This window comes from Anoplopoma fimbria, chromosome 12 (assembly GCF_027596085.1).
Source record: "Anoplopoma fimbria isolate UVic2021 breed Golden Eagle Sablefish chromosome 12, Afim_UVic_2022, whole genome shotgun sequence".
NCBI classification, from domain to species: domain Eukaryota; kingdom Metazoa; phylum Chordata; class Actinopteri; order Perciformes; family Anoplopomatidae; genus Anoplopoma; species Anoplopoma fimbria.
The window spans coordinates 10,596,826-10,616,675 of NC_072460.1; the positions used below are offsets into that span (position 1 = coordinate 10,596,826).

The 19,850-nt window shown below is 39.5% G+C and overlaps 1 protein-coding gene across 5 annotated transcripts in view; it reads right to left on the reverse strand.

The window, feature by feature from the left end:
* LOC129099390 (neural cell adhesion molecule L1-like protein) overlaps positions 1 to 19,850 on the reverse strand; it is a 48,560-nt gene that overhangs the window by 7,653 nt on the left and 21,057 nt on the right. For all 5 annotated transcript variants that reach the window (XM_054608617.1, XM_054608618.1, XM_054608616.1 and 2 more), the window contains exons 6-23: positions 19,438 to 19,608; positions 19,139 to 19,177; positions 18,857 to 18,968; positions 18,573 to 18,754; positions 18,315 to 18,449; positions 17,099 to 17,239; positions 16,621 to 16,732; positions 15,865 to 16,028; positions 15,110 to 15,275; positions 14,488 to 14,612; positions 14,249 to 14,353; positions 12,602 to 12,799; positions 12,085 to 12,155; positions 11,763 to 11,985; positions 10,768 to 10,883; positions 9,401 to 9,605; positions 8,265 to 8,387; positions 6,166 to 6,348 (exon numbers count right to left, since the gene is read on the reverse strand). In XM_054608617.1, coding sequence (XP_054464592.1) covers positions 6,166 to 6,348; positions 8,265 to 8,387; positions 9,401 to 9,605; positions 10,768 to 10,883; positions 11,763 to 11,985; positions 12,085 to 12,155; positions 12,602 to 12,799; positions 14,249 to 14,353; positions 14,488 to 14,612; positions 15,110 to 15,275; positions 15,865 to 16,028; positions 16,621 to 16,732; positions 17,099 to 17,239; positions 18,315 to 18,449; positions 18,573 to 18,754; positions 18,857 to 18,968; positions 19,139 to 19,177; positions 19,438 to 19,608 — 2,571 coding nt within the window. The remainder of the gene's footprint in view (positions 1 to 6,165; positions 6,349 to 8,264; positions 8,388 to 9,400; positions 9,606 to 10,767; positions 10,884 to 11,762; positions 11,986 to 12,084; positions 12,156 to 12,601; positions 12,800 to 14,248; positions 14,354 to 14,487; positions 14,613 to 15,109; positions 15,276 to 15,864; positions 16,029 to 16,620; positions 16,733 to 17,098; positions 17,240 to 18,314; positions 18,450 to 18,572; positions 18,755 to 18,856; positions 18,969 to 19,138; positions 19,178 to 19,437; positions 19,609 to 19,850) is intronic.

Consider the following 19,850-nt stretch of genomic DNA (forward strand, 5'->3'; position numbering starts at 1 on the left):
CAAGGCGGGGACAGGAAAAGTAGCTTACGGTTATTCATATAAGCCACATAAAGCTCCGAGTCCTGCTGCTCTTCTGTGGCAGTCCAACTGATTTTGGCAAAGGTGTCACTCACATAAGAGCTTATGTTCAACAGCGCTGGCACTGATAAAGAGAGAAGAAATAGGAGGAGGAAAATAAAGAGGAAAGGAATACACAGACAAGCACAGAGAAAGGGAGAAAGGAGGCAAGAAAAGAGGATTAGCAGAGGCAAATAGGTTCCCCTGCAGCTTGCAGAACACTGCAGCTAGCAGAAACCCTTCAGTTCAAAAAAGCAATGCCGGGGCACAAACTTAATTGAGTGGAGCTGGATTTTGACTCTTAAAGGGTAGATATAGAGATCGTGGGCGGGAGTGACATCTTGTCTCTTAAGCAAAACTGGCATTTCCTGCACGCCTCCCCACCATGAGCGAATATCAGAATAGATTGAAACTGCTCCAAGTCTCGAATCCCATTGTTAGTTGAAAGTTGAAGGTACATCAAGATGAGATCACAGGGGTATCATTGGCTCTACATGTGTGAGTGTGAGCTATATACCTAAAGAAGGATGAGTGGAATTGCCTGGGATAGAGCTGGGAAAGGAAAGAGAGCAGTTGTGGCCTGAAATGAAAGAGAAGCCTCAGATGTTAGATTCCTGCTGCAATGCTGTCAGGTCTAATACTCTACAAGCGAGCTCTATAGACTACATGAAGGCGGGGTTGTTAAAGCAACCGGGAAAACTGGATTAATGGAAGTAACGGCGTAAGTACAGTGTGAGTGATAGTGAACACACCGTAACTGCAGAAGGGTTTGGGTCTACATAACAAATCTGAATTGCAAACTTCAAACTACAATTGTCACATTATGACAAAGAAATGTTCAGTTTTTCTTGAACTGCTAGTTAGGAATTACCCGAACTATAGCTCTACAACTATAAAGGACAAACCTTTAAAACAACACACCTACAGCTTCGTCTATCTCTACCACTACTTCTATGTTAGCGAGCTTCAGCGGCTGCAGGCAGTGATACATACTGCTCTGAACAGGGGCCACACCTGGAGTCGGGGACAAATCTTCAGAGGGATAAAAAGAAAATGAAATACAGAAGAAGATTATAGACATATATGGAAAGCCAGCTTTAAGGTTTATAGACCACACACACACACACACACACACACACACACACACACACACACACACACACACGCACACACACGCACGTCCATCAAACCCACACAAATACGTGGGTGATGATTGTTAACAAATACAACCACACAGGTGGATGCCTTTCTGTGTGATCTGCTTTTTAGTGGTGTTTTGCATTTGGTGACTTGTGGAGAGCTGCAGCATCAGAGGGCATGGTAGAGGACCTTTGAAAAACATTCTACTAAAACTATTGGTTACTAATTCTGAGCAGGAATTTAACATTTAGCTTTTTGTTTGCAAATTTGTAATTGTCGGATTTAAAATCACTTCTATTTTTTAAACCTGCATCAACAGATGGTATAGTCTTTTTTAAGAGCTTTTAAACTGAAACATTTGCCTAGAGAACTGTATAGGAGTAGAACAGACATTCGTATCAGGATAGACAAAGCAGCGACCATTTTTATATACACTGTTGCCATTCCAACCGTTGTGGCAAGCTAACTTACGTAGAAACATCAGTGTCCAGTCTGTGTCTGTGTGTGTGTGTGTGTGTGTGTGTGTGTGTGTGTGTGTGTGTGTGTGTGTGTGTGTGTGTGTGTGTGTGTGTGTGTGGTCCCCCCATGCCAGCGTCCCTTAAACAAGTAAGTCAGAAAGAGAGTATGAATAAGCCTTACATTGGTTCGGCTCTGTGACTACCTCTGCTGCTGTCTTAGCAACAATGTGTGACAAACCTTACCTTCCCACTGACTGATCTGTTGTCACCCTAACAACTAACAAAAATCTAAATTTTCTTTTGACCTGAACAGAGGCGAACAGTTAATTCTCCATTTTACTCATATTCTTTTTCTATGAGAGAACTACAACAGTAAAATGGAGGCCAGACAGCTTAACAAATAGAAACTGAAACTCACTATAAAGTTCCAAAAATCTGAGGGGAGATACAGATTCAGGTGATAATTCTTCAGCTGTAGTTTCATCGCTACGAGCAACACAGTGTCAGTTAAAACATTTTAATTAGAAAATAATTTATTATAGCAGCTTTAAGTTAAAGTGGAGATAAAAATGCCTTTTTAACCCTTTTAGATCACATCTCCGGTCATAGTGTCAACCTATTTAAAGGTGCAGTGTTCAGGATTAGATGTCATCTAGTGGTGAGGTTGCAGTTTGCAACCAGTTGAAACTTATTTTATTCCTTGCATACTGACTGGCAAACAGTACAACACAATTCATACATTAGTGGTTCATAGTTTAACGTGACAACAACAAAATACTTTTTGGATCCAAGTAACCTGAATTCACTCATTGAATACTGAATTACTATTATTATATAATTTGTCTGATAAACTGTGTTGGGCATTACACACTGCTGTAGGCTAATAAAAGACTATTCTGCTCTGATAGCTGAATTATGAAGTGACTGCAGTGAAGATGAATCAGCTCTTGATCGTTATGTTTCTAAACCTTTTCAAACATTAAGTTCTCACTATTAGCAAATGTTTGTGCGACCACATCATGGCCGTTCAAATTCTGTGCCAGGGAGCAAATAATATTATCTCTGGAGGAGCTGGTTATTTTTGTCCATCTTAAGAGGTACATTCTGCTCTGTGCTTTTGTCAAGTTTGCAGTCCGCTTTAGCTCTGCTGCTTTGTTATCTCAGGAGACCTGATGTAAAAAAAAATGTATATATAGATATTTCTTTCTTTGTCTGCCACACTCTTCTGCTATGGCTATTAGCTGTGCTCTCTCAGTCTCCCCTGCTCCTCTTTCTCACTGATGCCTCGCCCTATCCTTCCGTGGGTTTTTTGTCTGTCACTCACCTGAGCCACTCTCTTTTCATGACAAGCCTTTCAAACAAAGACACATGAATACACGTCTGCTGATACCTCCGTGACCAGTCCAGACATTTTTTAAGCTACTACTTATCCCAACTAAATGAGGATAAGCATTAAAAGCTCACTCAGTCACAAAGGTGAAATATAAAAGGAGCACTTCATGGCCTAGGCTCTCTAACTCACACGCATTCTTTTTTTTTTTCACCGTCACTCCATTACTCCCCATCAACGACTCTAGATTCATGGTGCCCCTGCTCCGTGCTATTGGCATCCATAAATCTGCACTGCTGCATTGTGACTAACAGGCCCTGAGGACAGCGCTCCGAAACAGAACCATTTTATCTCCCCACCGAGCCTCCACTCGGCCATATTTACAAACAATGCATCTAATGGCTCTCAGGCCGAACATCCACCTACAAGATGCAAAGCCTCTCAAGGGAAATATCAAAGCCAGAGAGGAATTAATAACTTTTATTAGAACAGTCAGAGAGAGTGGAAACATATTTTCTCATGTGTTCATATTTTTTGGGGGATGCCAAGTAATGGAGGGAGGAGTTTTATGGGAACATTGAACTGTCTAGAAATTCCAGCACTTATTTTCTCTAATTCATTGTGTAATATGAAGGCTGAGGTTTACACCTGCTAAATGCAGCTAATAATGTCAATCTACTAGCCACATTGGCTGAATTAAGTGTTAAATTAATTGTTTACAAAGAGCTTAACTAAAACAGGCAGACTCTACATATTTTTGTTTTATGTAAAATACAAATTAAAGCCACCATGTGTGTAGAATCAGTACATTTCTGACTTTGGCACCCCCTAGTGGCAAAATGCATACGCTGAGAGAAACACATACAGCAAAATGCATCGATGTACTTTTAGAAGGATTGTCCTATTTTTCTGAAAATAAATAAAATAAAAGTAAAACAAATATATGTAAATTATGCTATAATCACATTCAATCTGATAAACATTAGCTTTACCCAATTAATGTAATAAAGAAGAATTTGCATGTAGTGGCTCAGAGCTGACAGTGTAATCGACTAGAACTTTTTATAGCATTCAGAATATGATCACAGATGCCACAGCAGGTTTTGTTCTCTGAACTTATCAGCTCATTAATTCACTCCGTGAGACCGAGCCTGTGGGTGAAATGGATGACACCCCGAACAACAACCTGATGAACACTCAAGGTCATGAAAGGATTGTGTGACAGAACATCACCATGATTTATCAACTCTATTTGAGTGCATAAGAGATCATGTGGAGCCACTGACAGGAAATGCAGAAGAGCTGAAATGGAAGTCCATGTTTAATTTATAACAAGCCCATAACTACTTACAATAAGGTTGTATGCATAATCAGAGAAACCCGTGGAAGGTCTACGATATCGTTTCTATGATGGATCAGCTGTTATAACCCGTCCGAACCTCTGACATTCAATTTCCAGGCTTCACTGCAGACAGTGAGGAGTTTACTAAATAGTAAAAAAAAAAATCAAAGCTATTCTGGAGAAGTTCCAGTCAGACTTTAAGATAAACCACTGGTCACAACAACACTGACATCATTGTCTTTCTGGTGACGTTTGAAATGTGTACATCTTGACAGCTATTTATGTTGTTCAGGAAGTAATCCTTTTTTTCAATATTCACAGCTATGCAGATGGCACATGATTATATATTTCATAAGAGCCAAATTAACAAACTGCCTTAATCTCACTCGCATCCTATCTTTCTGCGATCAAAAACTAGATAAATTATATCTACAACTCAAAGAAAAAACAAAAAAGCTCCTCATGGATGAAGTTATGCCGCTTGGATTTCTGGTTCCCCAGATCACATCAGACGTTATACTATAAGCCTGTGTTTTTGAATCTGAACTGAATCTGAACATTCTGCAGATCTGCAATCTGCAGAATGGCCAAAATAGCATTCTTTCATCTTGTGAAGTTTATGTATAAACCAACATCTCAGACAATATGAGACATACTGCCAGGATACTAGCACTCCTTAGCTAACAAGATGCCACAAAGCCTATTCATGCTTTCATCTCAAGCGGAGCACTGTAACTTTTCACTTGTATTTTTTAAAAGGGTATTTAGCGGATAAAATTTATTCACAAATCTGCTACTAAACTTCAAAACAAAACTATAAAGAGGTAGCACAGCACTCCAGTTTTAGATGGGCTGCACTGGCTCCCGGTATCTTTTAAAAACAGCCTTAAAGAAAGCCCTAGGCTTTCATAGAAGGCTCTAAATGGCTAAGGACCAGTCCAAACTGCAGACTCCCTGTCGTTTTATGTGACTTCAGGTTCACTTGAATCCTCCGCTGTGGGTTTCTTAGATGTTCTCTACCGCTGTCATATGAAAACTGGAGATGCACCTTTTAATATGCAAACTGTAGAAAAGCATTCACAAGGGAATTAGGGAGGCAATCACATCGATCATTTTAAAGCAACAGCTTGAAACATGATTTACCTATTTCACTTAGGCCCCTTAGAATCTCATCTAATAATAATCAATCCTGCTGAGTTGCTGTGCTTATTCCATTGTTATCTAACTTTGTGCTTGTTTTTGCTCAACCATTTTTATTGTTTCTTTGTCAGCTTTTTTAGTGAAAATCCAGAGGTAAGGATGTGTGACAAAGAACTGATGCAAAGACCAAAATCTTCTTCTACATAAGATGATATAATATCCTAACTTTGACTCAGTGTGGGCAGAGCTCCAATGGACAGGTCCTACAATTCCCACAATGCACTTAAAAAAAAGACTCTTTTCATTGGACCTTCCATGTCCTGTTAACACCCACTTCATTCAAACTTCATGGCACAAGTTTGTAACACCGCCTTTACGTAAAACAAAAGCCCAGATAACCCTGATGACATCATCAGGGTTTATTTTCTCAGTCTTGACAAACTGTCCTCTGGAGCCACAGAAGTCTTATAACTGTTTGCAAAAGCTGATAAGTACTCCACATACCTATGCAGAGTAGTTTCATATATGATACAGTACAATTACTCTAAATATCCCCACTTTGTATGAATGTTTACATCGTACAGACAACAACCATCTCTGTAGAATGCTTAAGAAAACACTAGTGGGACTTTATACCCAAACCAAATGCAAATGTGATCATATTAACCAAGGTAGGTGCACTGATTTTTTCCACTCACGTGCTTGAGTAACAGTGGTGCTCTCCTGGGCCAGCGGAGGTCCACAACCTGCTCGAGTGCAGGCTCTGAGATGGAAGCGGTAGAGGCTGCCATCCTCTAGACCCCGAAGCTGCCACTGGGTGGTGTCAGCCCCAGTGATGTTCGTCTCCTGGGAGTCAACCACCTCCAGTGTGGTCTCATTAACTATGGAGGAAGGAGAAAGATGTCAGGTCAGTTCACGAGGCATGAGTGAGCCTACGACAGATACACGGTGAAAAAAGTCATCACCGTTGGCTCATGTTGTATGTTAATGGAGCACAACTATAATGAGGGTCAATGGCTGTGGGAGGGGGAGATGAAGGGATGTCATGCTAGCTCAGGCAGAAAGTGAGTAGAGCAGAAACATGTCGTGACAGGTGAGCAGAGGAGGAATACATTATGAAGAAAGGGGAGAGGAGATGAAAGGAGGAGATAGAGAGCTCAAGAGGAGCTGGGGGGGGAATAAACAACTGGCAATCAGTGAAAAGAGCAGGATGAGAGAGGAGAAAGAAATGCAGGAGGAGGAAGAACTGGAGGATATTTGATGAAGGAAAAGCTTTGTGTAAAGGGAAGAAAAAAAATCACAAGAGCAGGTGGGAAAAAAACTGAAGAAAGACAAAGAGATTAAAGAAAAAAATAAACATAAGCAGACATTGTAGAAGGAAATCAGAGGAGCAGCATAATGTATCACCAAACTTGCATTATAGATTTAAAAAAGTAGTTGTGCAGACTGTAGAAAGTAACGCATTTCTCCTGAAACTCCCCCACGTTGATGTCATTACTGTGCCAATGTTGAGACGCAGGGGAGCACCGGATATGTGCCAAGTCTGTGATGCCGCTTCTGGAAAATGGGTGTTTGTTTACAGCACAGAAAGCTGGATATCCCAGGTGTTGGTGAACACCCTCATAAATATCCACTGACTAATTACACTGCGGTTGCATGACTCAACTGGATGTGCATATACTATATAGTATAACATATAACAATTAATAGAAGTGACATAAAATAAAATTTGAGATCCGCCTGAATTGCACGGTGAATCAATCCAACCGAAAAACCTCCAACACCTACGGACTGCGTTGCGTAGGAATATCTGTGTAAAGTCTGACATCTAATATGGGGAAAAAATAAAGCTGAAAGGACCAAGTGTATTGAAGAGATGGCCAGGTTGCTGCATGGTGGAGGCGGCAAAGGGCTGTCTCTGCTTTCACATTTTACACAAAAGATTTCAGAAATGTCAGCCAACAACAACGCAGGCTTTGAAAACAGAGAGGGCGTAATGAAAGCCCCTCACTCACTTGTTCACCCCTAACTGTTCTCAATCATAAAGGTGGGGTTTTTTGCAAGATGAAATGCTTCTGAGTGAATAAGGCCAAAGAAATTAGTAAAATAGGCACAAACAGCACTGACTTAAATGATCATTTTGGAAGAGAACCTGCAGTCCAGGAGGATACCAGATAAGAAAAACAGAGGAAGGTATCTAGTGGCCTGCACAGTTGCACTGTTGCAGTCCATTGTGGAGCGTTCAGTGTTAAACAGTGCAACCTAGTGTCTGGTATAATAACACAAGAGAAAAGAGACGAAGCCTAGATGATCAGAATCAGAATCAGAATCAGAATCAGCTATAATGGCCATGTATACATAAGCATACAAGGAATTTGACTCCAGTTATCCTACAAACTAGTATGTACATCATGAAATATAAGACTGCAAAAGTATATAGATGAAAACAAAAACACAAAAAACAACGACAATGAAATTTAGATATATTGTGTGTAGTATGCTTTCAGGTTTATCAAACATTAAACCTATAGACTGGACGATAAACTGTCGTATCCTGTATCCACCCACTCTACACCTCCTCCCCCCCACTACAACCTGATCTTTTTTCTCACCTACTCACACTGCAGCTACACTCCTGCATACACTCCGCCCCCACATCGTCTCACGCTACAGACAAAGCACCGAGCTACAGCAAGGAGACGTCTATTAATGAAAAACCTCACACAGGGCCAGAGGTCTGCACTGTTTGAGTCAATGAGTAATTAGTCATTAGTCAACATTGTGTGTGTGTACATACTGAGGTGGTGGTGCAGGAGATAACCAGTGAGGACGCCGTTTGTCTCCAGCGGTGGGCCCCAGACCAGCAATATGGAGTCTTTCTGAGCGTTGGAGGCAGTCAGAATGGGAACTTGCTCAGGAACTATGAAAATGACAGTAATGTTAATGTTTTCTACTGTATGGACATGTTTCTTTAGTAACTTGTTATTCATGTGTAGGTGGTAAAACATTGCATCAAAGCACCAGTCTGCTTTAGTTTTTTTCAGTCACGTCCAAATAAATTTCTTTCTCTCCCAAGTGTCTTTTCATGCTTGATATTTATTCCGTGCTATAAGCTTTCCTTTCACTTTTATTTTTCAAAGAGAGGAAAAACAAACTGATCGTATGAGCATATGACAGTTTGCCTATTGTAAGCAACATTATCATTTAATAAGGTTGTAATATTAAGCAGCCTTTGATAAGTATTTTCATGATAACTACCTTCTACTTTCTCTTCTGGCCTTAAAGCTAAACATTGTATTTCATCCATTTTATTTTAGATATGCTTTTAAGCATACTAAAAGATACTGTGTCGATATTGTTTTCCTACCAAAGTTCAATTACCTAGTCACTTTTAAATAACATCTACTTGTTCTCCCTCTTTGAAAATAAAAAATCCAAGAATATGTGTTTTTTGTCTCCTACGTCACTAAAAGGTCCATTCTCAGGGTCTGTTCATCTGAGGTTTCAAGCGTCTGCATCGCATTTGTTTAAGTTGCACACTGGACCGTGATTGATTCCCACACTAGTTGTGATCATGCTTATAGGTACATTCAGTTTTAAGGTGAGCACAGAGACAATTTTCCTCCCTGTAAAACAGTCAAAATCGTCTTCTGGTGTCAAACTCTGATAATTTATTATGCTGAAAAGTGAGCACAAACACCAAGGTAAAGTAGCTTCAATGCAAGGGACTATAACGTATATGAAACAACATTTGTGTTAAAATTCCTTGTCTCGTTGCCTGAGTCATTTTCAATGTATTTCAGGAAGATACAGTTATTACTGTATCTTTCTGCAAGTTTGAGTGTTCTTTGGTTGTTGTGTACTTAATTCCAGTACTTATAAGTGTGTGAGGAGCACCCATTTGTTGTGTGTTGTATGTTTGTGTCAGCTCACCTCCCTCTGGAGTGTTGAAGGTGACCGAGTCACTGTTGGGCCCGTTGCCCTTCTTGTTGAAAACATTGACAGTGAGTCTGTATTCGGAAAAAGGTTCCAGGCCCGGCACGATGGCATGAGTCCTCTTCCCAGAAAAAGACAGCGACTGGCGCTCATCTAAAATCTTGTTGGGGTTCAGCAAACTTCGTTTCCTCAACCAGTGAACCTGTGAGAGGGAGGTAATGGAAAATGGTGATGAGGGACGAATTTGAACAGAGTCCACAGAGAGGATGGAGGAAAGAGGAAGACAGAGACAGATAGAAAATGTTGAGGAGGGGTAATTCATACCTGGTTTCCTCTTAAATGAGGCAGATATGTGAAATAAGACATCCCATATGAACTGTGAATCAGCGATGTGGCTTTTGTTACCAATCACCTCAAGGGAAGGTATGTGACAAAGTAGCAACTTCACACGATCACATCGTCACTCTGTCAACCACTGTAACACCTACACACATCATTTTTATTATCATATTACCACATTTAAAAAATGCCTTTTAATTGAAATATTTTCACAAGATTTTTTTCCATTAAATTATACATTAAGGAAACTACTACTTCTCTCGAAAACTGAGATGCCTCTGTGAACAAATGAAGAAATATCATCGCTGATTAATCAGGTGGTTTGTTTCTTAATGACAAAATCATTGGACCAGAAAAGATGAACCGCTCGGAAAAAGTCCATTATAGGAGTTTGAAATACAGAGAGCGAAAAAACAAATCCAGTCGGGTAAACCTCACAAAATATTACATTTTCAGGGAATAACCTTTTTCTATGTGCTCATTACTATAATGGCCATGTCACTACCAGATATACAGCTGTCAAATTTAACTGAAATATACCTTTATTTCAAGAAAACTGAGTTTTATCCATTTTTACAACCAATGTCAATGTGTTGCTTGTTATGTCCTGTTTAACTATATAATCAGTCTGAGACTACTGGGATACAGTACCTAAAAATATTCATGTTTCACATAATTATATTTCTGCTTCAGACATATCCTGCCTATTAAAACATTTGCTTGCAATATTTGCAATTACAATATTGATGGAAAAGGGCACTTATAAAACACAAAACAGTGAAAATGAGTGAAAAAAAATAAAAATTGAAAATGTTTTAGAATAAAGATATAATAGCACCAGGTAAAGGACTTTAACTCTAACTAACCCTTTGTATCTCGCTCATGTAAACACCAAGTAATTACTGTATTGTTAGGTAAAGTGCTACAAAATGTGCTGTTAAGGGTTCCTCTTCTGCCATTGAAAATGTTCAGTTATAAAAAGTAGTCTGGAAGAAATCAGGTTTCAGGACCATCAAAACACTTACATTGTAGCCCCCTAGATGACCTCTCACTGTGGCAGGTGGAGCCGGGGTCCAGCTAACTCTCAGGACAGTGGTGTTGATCACCTCCACTGCTATGTCCCGTGGTGCTGCAGTCGGGACTAAACAACACATAGAGGAAGGTCAGGAATACAGACAGACTGCAAACAACAGGCTACCTTTGCCGAAACTCTTTAAAACTACCATAAAACATATATAAAGAGAGGACATCATCTGGGAAAAAAAGCTTGCATATACAGAAAGGGACAAAAACAGCCTAATTTGATGGTCTGAGCTGTTGTGTTGAAGGGGAACAGGTCATTCTCTTTTTTTTAAAGCTGTGCAGAGATGATCTGTTGCTGTTTTTGGTAGTAAATAAAAACAGTGATGCTAGTGTGCACAAATACAAACTCAGCTGGACACTAAATGAGGCAGTCTTTTTCTCTTCTTTTCACTAGGCACAAATACAACACCAAATGTGGAATGAAAATGCTCTCAATATTTTCTGCTCTACATGCTACTGAAGTAGAAGTAGGAAAGCACGCTTAAGAGAGAAGCAGCCATTGTGCTTAAGAAGGCCTACAGCAAGACGTGTGTCGTGATCTGTCAAATCTCCCACAGCTTCTGAGACAGAAGTGGAAATTTGACATCCCTCTGCTCTACAAAAGGTTATCTGCCACCTGCTGGATTTAGTAAAAGGCGTTTCTTTTTTCAGTAAGGGAGGAAAAGTCACTACTGCAAAGCCACACAGGGTTAAAAACTATGATCAAAAGGAAGAAAAGAAAGAACTTAACCTGACACATTTTCCCGCAGACAATGCCAAAAGACGGCTGAAGACAGGGTGGGATACGATAACACAGTAAGTTAAGCAAAACAACAGCTACATGTGCTATTTCAGCCTTAGGCGATTTAATGAAACAGCAGAACTGAAGTGAATAAATACATATTGAAAATTTTATATAATAATGACATGATGAGCAAGTATTAAGTCTGTAACTCACCGTCTTCTCCAGAGTAACCAGTAACGACTTTAGGTTCTGGTCCCCAGCCGTGGCTGTTCCTGCTCTGAATTTTGATCTCATAGGGGACAAAAGTGGACGTGTTCCTCACGGCAAAGACGTGCCTTTTCACCAGATGCTCCCTCCAGACATCTTCCACATCCAGTTTCCTGTAGCTCACCTTGTACTCAAGGCCTGGTCCATTGTGTTCAATGGGCAACAGTGGCTACAACAGAAAAATGTACTGATGACTTAAAAATCTTGCTTCCATACTATGATGGCTTCCAAAGTACAATCTTATAGATCGATATGCTCCATCTCTTACCTCCCAGCTAATGTCCATTTGGTGAGGGAGGTGGCCTTGAATTTTGATGTTTTCTGGGTTTTTATCAGGAGCTTTGAAGAGAAGTTATATAATCATATATTTATAAATGGGGAAAAAAATAGCACAAAGAAGTTCACCCTCTTTTTGTGCTATTTTTCTATTTATGACTATAGTTTGATAGTCAAACTATAGTTAAACTATAGCTAAAATGCAAAAATGCATCCCTGCTGATCAGCTAAAACTAAGAGCTGAGACTCTTCAGCAATTGTAGTACAAGTATCCTCGTTTTTTACATAAGTATATTCATATGAGAATCAAGATCAAGCAGTAACATGTGCTGGAGCTAATACTTCTAAGACCCAAAAATATCTACACCCCACACAGCTACTAAATGCTGTGACCAAAGGGCGGCCCCTCCACACAGCATGTTTCAAAAGAAATGTTAAAAACTTTGCATGCTTTCACATCAATAAATAACTACAGCAGAAAAATGTTAATTAAAGGGAGCGAGTCTCACCAGCAGGAGGTGTTTTGTATCTCTCAGTGGGCTCACTGGGGGGTCCAGGTCCAACAACATTAACAGCGTACACTCTGAACTGGTAGTTAAGGTGGCCTTGTAGTGCAAGCTCGGCTGTTGCCTGGTTACCAGGGACTTTCTGTAGCTCCTTCCACCTGCCGGGCTCCCATTGGCTCTCCTCATACTCTACTATAAATTCTGTGCTCATGGAGGAGACAAGGCAGACACATTCAGTTATCACTGTGTTGTATTAGACTCCTATTTGTTTCACTAACTGCACAGTCCACAAAACATTACTGATAGATTATAAACAGTACACGTGAACACTTTCACTAGACCAATAAAGGAATGATTCAACATTCTAAACATTCTATTCTGCTTTCTTTCTGAGAGTAAGAATAAATGACTTTCTTATCTGTGTGGTAAGTACAAAGCTAAAGTCAGGGGTGATTAGGTTGGCTTAGCATTGAGCTTAAGGGGTGTTGGTAGGCAGATTTATTTTGTACTTTGGAGAGAACCAGCAATGTTTGCTACCAGACTTTCTGTTAAGCTTCGCTAATTGCCTCCACAGGCAGCAGTTTTCAGCAAAAAAGCTCTAAAAACCCACTGAACACAAACTGTTCAGCACAAAACAGCAGACAGACACAGCAGTTAAAGAGCCATGCATTGCACTCAGGAGATGGTAGAGGCACATACATTTGATGCTAAGCCATTCTGATCACAGATATCGTTTACAAAATAGCTGGCATTACAACTGAGGTCTGTTGCACCAAGATGTTTGATTAAACAAATAAAATGACTGCACATTTCACATTTCAGCACAACAAAGGATCTTCTTCAGGCACGTCTATTCTAATTTATGATTTCAGATAACACACATCCAAGCTAATAAACACTACAAGGATATTTTTTATCAATTGATCTTAATTCTTATCATCACTAACTTCCAAAAATAAATGAGTCCCTTTATTGAAGCATAAATGAGACACAGCTTCCCTGCCAGAATCCTCAGGACTTCACAGCTATTTGCAGCCAGCGCTTGTTATAGAACTTTAGTTAGTGCAACAGCAGAGTCTGTTAACTCATGACATGACAGCGTTTTGTGATGTACAGAAATGAATTAGAAATTGCATCAAATAACAATTCTTTTGTTTTGGGAGAGAGAGAGAGAGAGAGAGAGAGAGAGTGTGAGTCCAAAGGCCAGAATCCAACCCATGATGCTCCGGTTATATAACAACTCAACTAACTAGGAGCTCCTTAAAGAACAATTCTAAACCAGTTTTAAATAGTAGTCTGCAGACCTTTAGGTGATAAAGTCAAGTGTGCATGTTGTTACTTTGTTTATGTTCTAATATACTCGGATTTGGTTTATTGTCTAAAAACTTCCAGGTGGACAATAAAGTTGGAGTCTCATCTATTCTACCATAATTACATTCGCTCATCCCTTACATATTAATTACATCATCATGTATGATGTAAACGTAAGTGTAACAACTGACAGTCACAACAGTAAACAGTGTGCAAGCAACTGTTGATGATCTCCTCAAAAATGTTGTTCACCTGTTGTATCTTTTAGCACCGCTACCACCTCTTTCAGACCTCAAATGTTCTTCTTCTTCTTCTACTTCTTCTACATTAACTTCCTACCTGTTACAGAGCTGTTGTGATCACTGCCAGGTATCCAAGACAGGAGAACATTTCTCTGACTCTTCATTTCAGATATCTCTAAATTTTTTGGAGCATCAGGAACATCTGCAACACAAAATACATACAACATTAGGTGCTCAGTAGAATCTGTCGATTCAACATTCAAAACATCTGGGGGTGTCAATATAATAATGACATCCAAAACAAATTATACTATATTATTTACAAAACCATCTTACCCAGCACAGTGAGTAGTGCAGTGGCATTGTCCTCATCTAGGCTGGTCCTAGCAATGCATTTGTATATTCCCTGATCGCTCAGGTTCACACTCATGATCTGCAGCATGCCATCGTCCATAAAGTATCTGAACATGTAAGCACATTTGTTAGTACATAGCTGTAATATAAATTCAATCAATCAAGGATAGCATAGATATTACCTGTGCCAAAGCTGCACAATCCTCTCCGTTGTTATTGATTTTGATAATAGGAAAAGTTTCGATTTATTTGTCTGTCTACATCTAAATCTGGATCTGCATCAAAATGTACATAGTAATAGATAATCATGGTTTATAGGTGCCAGGTTTGTTTGTTTGTTCCATTCAAGTAAGTGCAGTAGTTTGTGCTATGGCCCAACTTTCCAACAACTATTACCAAACTGTTGCATTCTTCTTAGATAGCCACCCAATAACCAGGCAAAAATATATCAGTGAACTCATTAAGCAGACAAAAGGCTAGCAAAATCCCCCGTCGTTGACCCTCTATGAGCAGGGATAAGGCACAAAGCTTTTGAGACTTTCTTCCTGAGCATTAGCATAGAGATAAAGAGCAAAAACACACCTAATAACTAATGGAAACCTACCTGGAATTTTCCTCAGAGAAAAGTGGGATCTCCTCACCATCCTTGCTCCAAACCACCTCAAAGGAACCCTGCAGGCTTTTATCAAACTCTACCTGGCACATCAACTGGGCTGTGTTCCCACTGATGATCTGCACGTCCTCAGGTGGGTATACTATTTTTGTAGGGTCTAAAGAAAAAAAGGCAAGGGACAAAATCAACTTTTAAAACAGATGAGAAAATTACATTTGTCTTGTTAGGCTGCAGCAAGAGAAGATAATTATTCATAATTCCTGCATGCTTTGAATAAGATGTGATATTTGACATTGAGCCAAATAATTTACTTTATAAATGAGTCCCTCTTGCGGTAACTACCTCTTTGATCAGTGAAATGAGTAATCAAAATGGAAATGTCTTGATGTTGCTCAATACATTTCCATGGTGATTTGCATTTCTGAAATGTCCATGGAAAATAGATTCCTTAATATGTTCCACAACATTATTATTTATGCTGACTCTCTAAAACATCAATGAAAGATGAATTTTAAGGCTAGATGCTAAGATATTATATTAACATTAAGGAGTCTATCTTCCAGATCTTATGTGGAATGTGGTTTTGCAAACAAGCCAAAGCCTTCTACTGAACGACTGAACAAAGATTATTTTTTTCCCCCTCCTTCCCTAGTCTAGCAAAGCAGATAGAAACATTTGAAAACCGTTTATCGTTATGGCAAACTGGCAACTGTTTAAAGAAAGCACTAATCATGTTGCTGAGATACCTTTCACATCCAGCACAGCAGTGACAGATGACTTGCCCTCCTTGTTAGAGGCAATACACACATATTTCCCGCTGTCATTTCTTTCTGCTCTGATGATTTGCAAAGATCCGTTCACAGCAAAAAATCGTTCCCCCTCGATGGTCTCTAGAGTCTCATCTTTGGCCCTAGGAGAGAAAGTTTACGCCAATTAAGGTGCAACAATTTCAGCTTCAGTTTTTATTAACCAAGTATTTGGTCAAGGTCAGAAATGAGCCATGTTAATCATGCCTGTTTCATTTTTACAGTTGTCATTTCAGGGAAATTTCAATTAACTGTAATTTAATTTTTGCTAACTTCTTTTGAAAAAAATTGGAATATCATCTAAAAGAAGTATCCTAATATTCTGAAGGTCTTTACTAGAGTTATGAGTGTTTTTTCATTACTGTCTGAGAGGATATTTTCCTTTTGTAGAACTGTAGCAAAGCTGCAGTGATGTTTCATAGATTGAATTAGCCAAATTCCAAGACACAAGAGATTATATAGACATACTGTATGTTCCAACATCTCTGTCCTGCAGACACCTGAAGCAGTGTTGATTAAGAGCATAAATCACTGCTGTGATACCATACTGTTAATGCTCACATCTGTCAACTGCACAGAGCTGACTGATACATGGAAGTTATTTTGTCTTAAAACATGTGTTAAAATGTAGTGAAACTTCCCACTGACAGATGTCACCAGGACTCATACACCTGTTGTTCCTCTGTAATCACTTACCAGGATATGGTGGGTGGTGGAGAGCTGAAAACACTGCAGTTCATGACGATGTCCCCTCCTAGTACTACAGCATACTCTTGGAAGTCCCTTGTCAGTATTCGCGGAGCCATATCTAAGAGCATGGGGAGGGAGTGGAGGTTTCAGCTGCTCAAATGTCAAGTTATTGCCATTGATATGAGATTTTTTTCCCCCACAAGAAATAGGGACAGAAGAGCAAATGACTGAAAACACAGATATATTTTAGATGCAGGCAGAAGATAGAATATCTCTTAAAAAAAGCCAAAGTGCTGAAGTGAGAATATAATAATAATATATATGGATGAAAACCCTCAAAACCACCTCTAAATCTGAAGGAACTGTGAAATGCTATTGAACCAACAGCACGACATTTCCCACATTCAGTTGAACCTGATAAAGTAGCCATTGTGTTTATGGCGTCGATGGCTGTGCAAGGTTTAAGTCTGGCTGTAATACTCACTCATGACCATGATGTTAATGTTGGCCAGGATACTGCCATGACTGTTGGAGGCTTCACACTGGTAGACGGCGCTGTCTGCTGCTCTGGCATTATGGAGAATCACAGTGTCATCAAGCACTCGCCTGTTGCTCAATGGGTCATCTGAAAGCGCGCACACGCACACACACACACACACACACACACACACACACACACACACACACACACACACACACACACACACACACACACACACACACACACACACACACACACACACACACACACACACACACACACACACACACACACACACACACACACGTTTTTACAACAGTTGCTTAATCAGGTAATTCATCGACAGATAATTGGCAAAGACTATAAAAATAATAAGTAATTTTTTAAGCAAAAATAATAGATATTTACTGGTGCCAGTTTTTTTATAACGTGACCATTTGCTCTTTTTCTGACCAGGGATAAATGATTTAATAGAGAAAATAAGAAAATATATATATATATATTTATATTGCCAATTGAAACTTACTTTAGATAAAGAAAAGAAAGAAGGACACACAGATGTGTACTTAGGCCAGAAATGTAACAGTTAATTAAAAAACAAAAACCAGCACATCCTGTATGACGTTATAGTAAATATAAGATGATGGTAAATATTGGACAGAAAAATATTGGACAGAAAACTTCAGTTAAAATGTATTCATTTTTAAATGATTTTCTTTATCATCTTTGCACCTAAAAAAATAATCATATAAATTCATAAAAAGCCTTTAAAACATTTACATTATGGACCTTAAGACTACACCAGTCCTGCAAGATTGTGTTGCATTCCCTGCTAAGAAATTCCCTGCTCATTGTTAGAATAAATAATCCTTAACCTTACATTTATGCAACAAGACATTATATAACATTGTTTTTCCACATTTCTAACATGTACTTATCATCAGTAAAGAAAAGAGTATTAGTTGGACTGCTACCAGTGTATTTTTTTCACTTTGTTTTTTCAATATACAATTCAGGCTAAATAGTGAAAATGTGTATAGCATTCCCTGTCAAGGAATCAAGTCTGTCCCATGAGCTCTGAAGGACACCTGGCAGAATAGCTGCTTGTCAGCTTTCAGTTGAGTGGTTGAAGTTGTGGAGAGGTGTAGCTACTTGCTGCTGTCCTCTTGCCCTTTGTCAAAGATGCATAAAACCACAGCGAGATATTATTCCCACTCACCTCTGAACAATTTTCCGTTCCTCCGCCATGTTATGTCTGGGAATGGTTTTCCGCTGACCGAGCACTTGATGTGAACATCAGTCCCAATCACAGTCAGCTGGCTTTGAGGAGGCTCCGTCTCCCACTTTGGCCGATCTGAGGGATTTTAAGAAGACCCATGTTAGTTTGAGACAAAACAAACAAAATAACAACTGCCAATCCTGTGCTTTCTCTTTTAAGTAAAAACAAATGCACCCACAAATACATGTTAGCTCCTACCTTCCACTATTACATCAAAGTAGTGCGCAGCCTCTCCAGCAGAGTTTTTGGCTTTACACATGTATTTCCCACCATCCCACTCGTCTACAGAAGATATGAACAACAGCTTTTCAAAGTTTTTCAATTGTGTCCGAAGAGGCAGCTTCTCTCCCATTTTCATCCAATGTACCGTTGGCGTGGGACTACGAAATGAAACAACATGTTATGAAGTGCAATAGCAGATAACTATGACAACATAAGGTTTATATATAGAGATAATGTGATGACACAGCAGGTATACATACTATCCCTGTGGTATACACTCAAGCTGCAGATTCTCTCCCTTCAACAGCACCTTCTCTGTCTGAACACCAGAGGGCAGCAGCAGGCTGGGTATTCTCACTGGGGGGGCTTCAGCTGTGTTAAACATAGAGAATAGTCTTCCTCAGTCAGATGTATAATTTTAATTAATGGTTATATAATCTACACACAAATTTATAGTCAATATGAAAAGCAACTATGCTGCCTGTTCAAATTACATGCGTTTTGATTTATACTGTGAGGGCTTTGATGTGTGAGTCACTCACTGGCGTTGCTGCTGTCAACAGACTCATTGCCAGGTTTCACTGGAAGATAAAAACAAAGCACGGTGAGAATCATTCTAGTAGTGGAAGTGATGATTCGTCTACGCCGACATGTATTGCTCAATTCAGTGTCATAACAGAGTTTTTGCTTGAGCATAAACGTGACAAGGAAAGCCCTGCTCCTTGGCATACGATGGAAGAACAACTTAATAATAACATTTTATTTTCACTTCTCAGGGATCTGTACTTGATATCATGATTTACAAGTGGTTAAGACCACACAGACTATTTTATAGACCTACAGCTCTCGACCACGACAGCCATGGCGGTTTTCTGGACGATGGTGCGTATTTTGGTGAAGGCAGCAAAGCAACAGTAGTCCTGCCGACTGTCTTTCTGTAAGGCATTAGAGAAGTACAGGTTGCCATCAGTGCCCATGGAAACCCTCTCATCCTGCTCAATGTGCTGGAGACCTGGAAAAGAGCATATTTATATCAATGATATGTCGTCATGTTGCAAATTTCCCCGCTGCGGGACTAATAAAGGATTATCTTATCTTATCTTATCTTATCAATGTAGACAGTGTCTGTTTTTGGCTGGTAAGAAAGCATAAATTGGAAAGGACTTCTTAAATATATCCATCACGTGCACCAGAGGTTCAAGAGTAACTCAGGTCTCATTATAGCAGATTGGAGTACAGTGTAGCCTCATATAC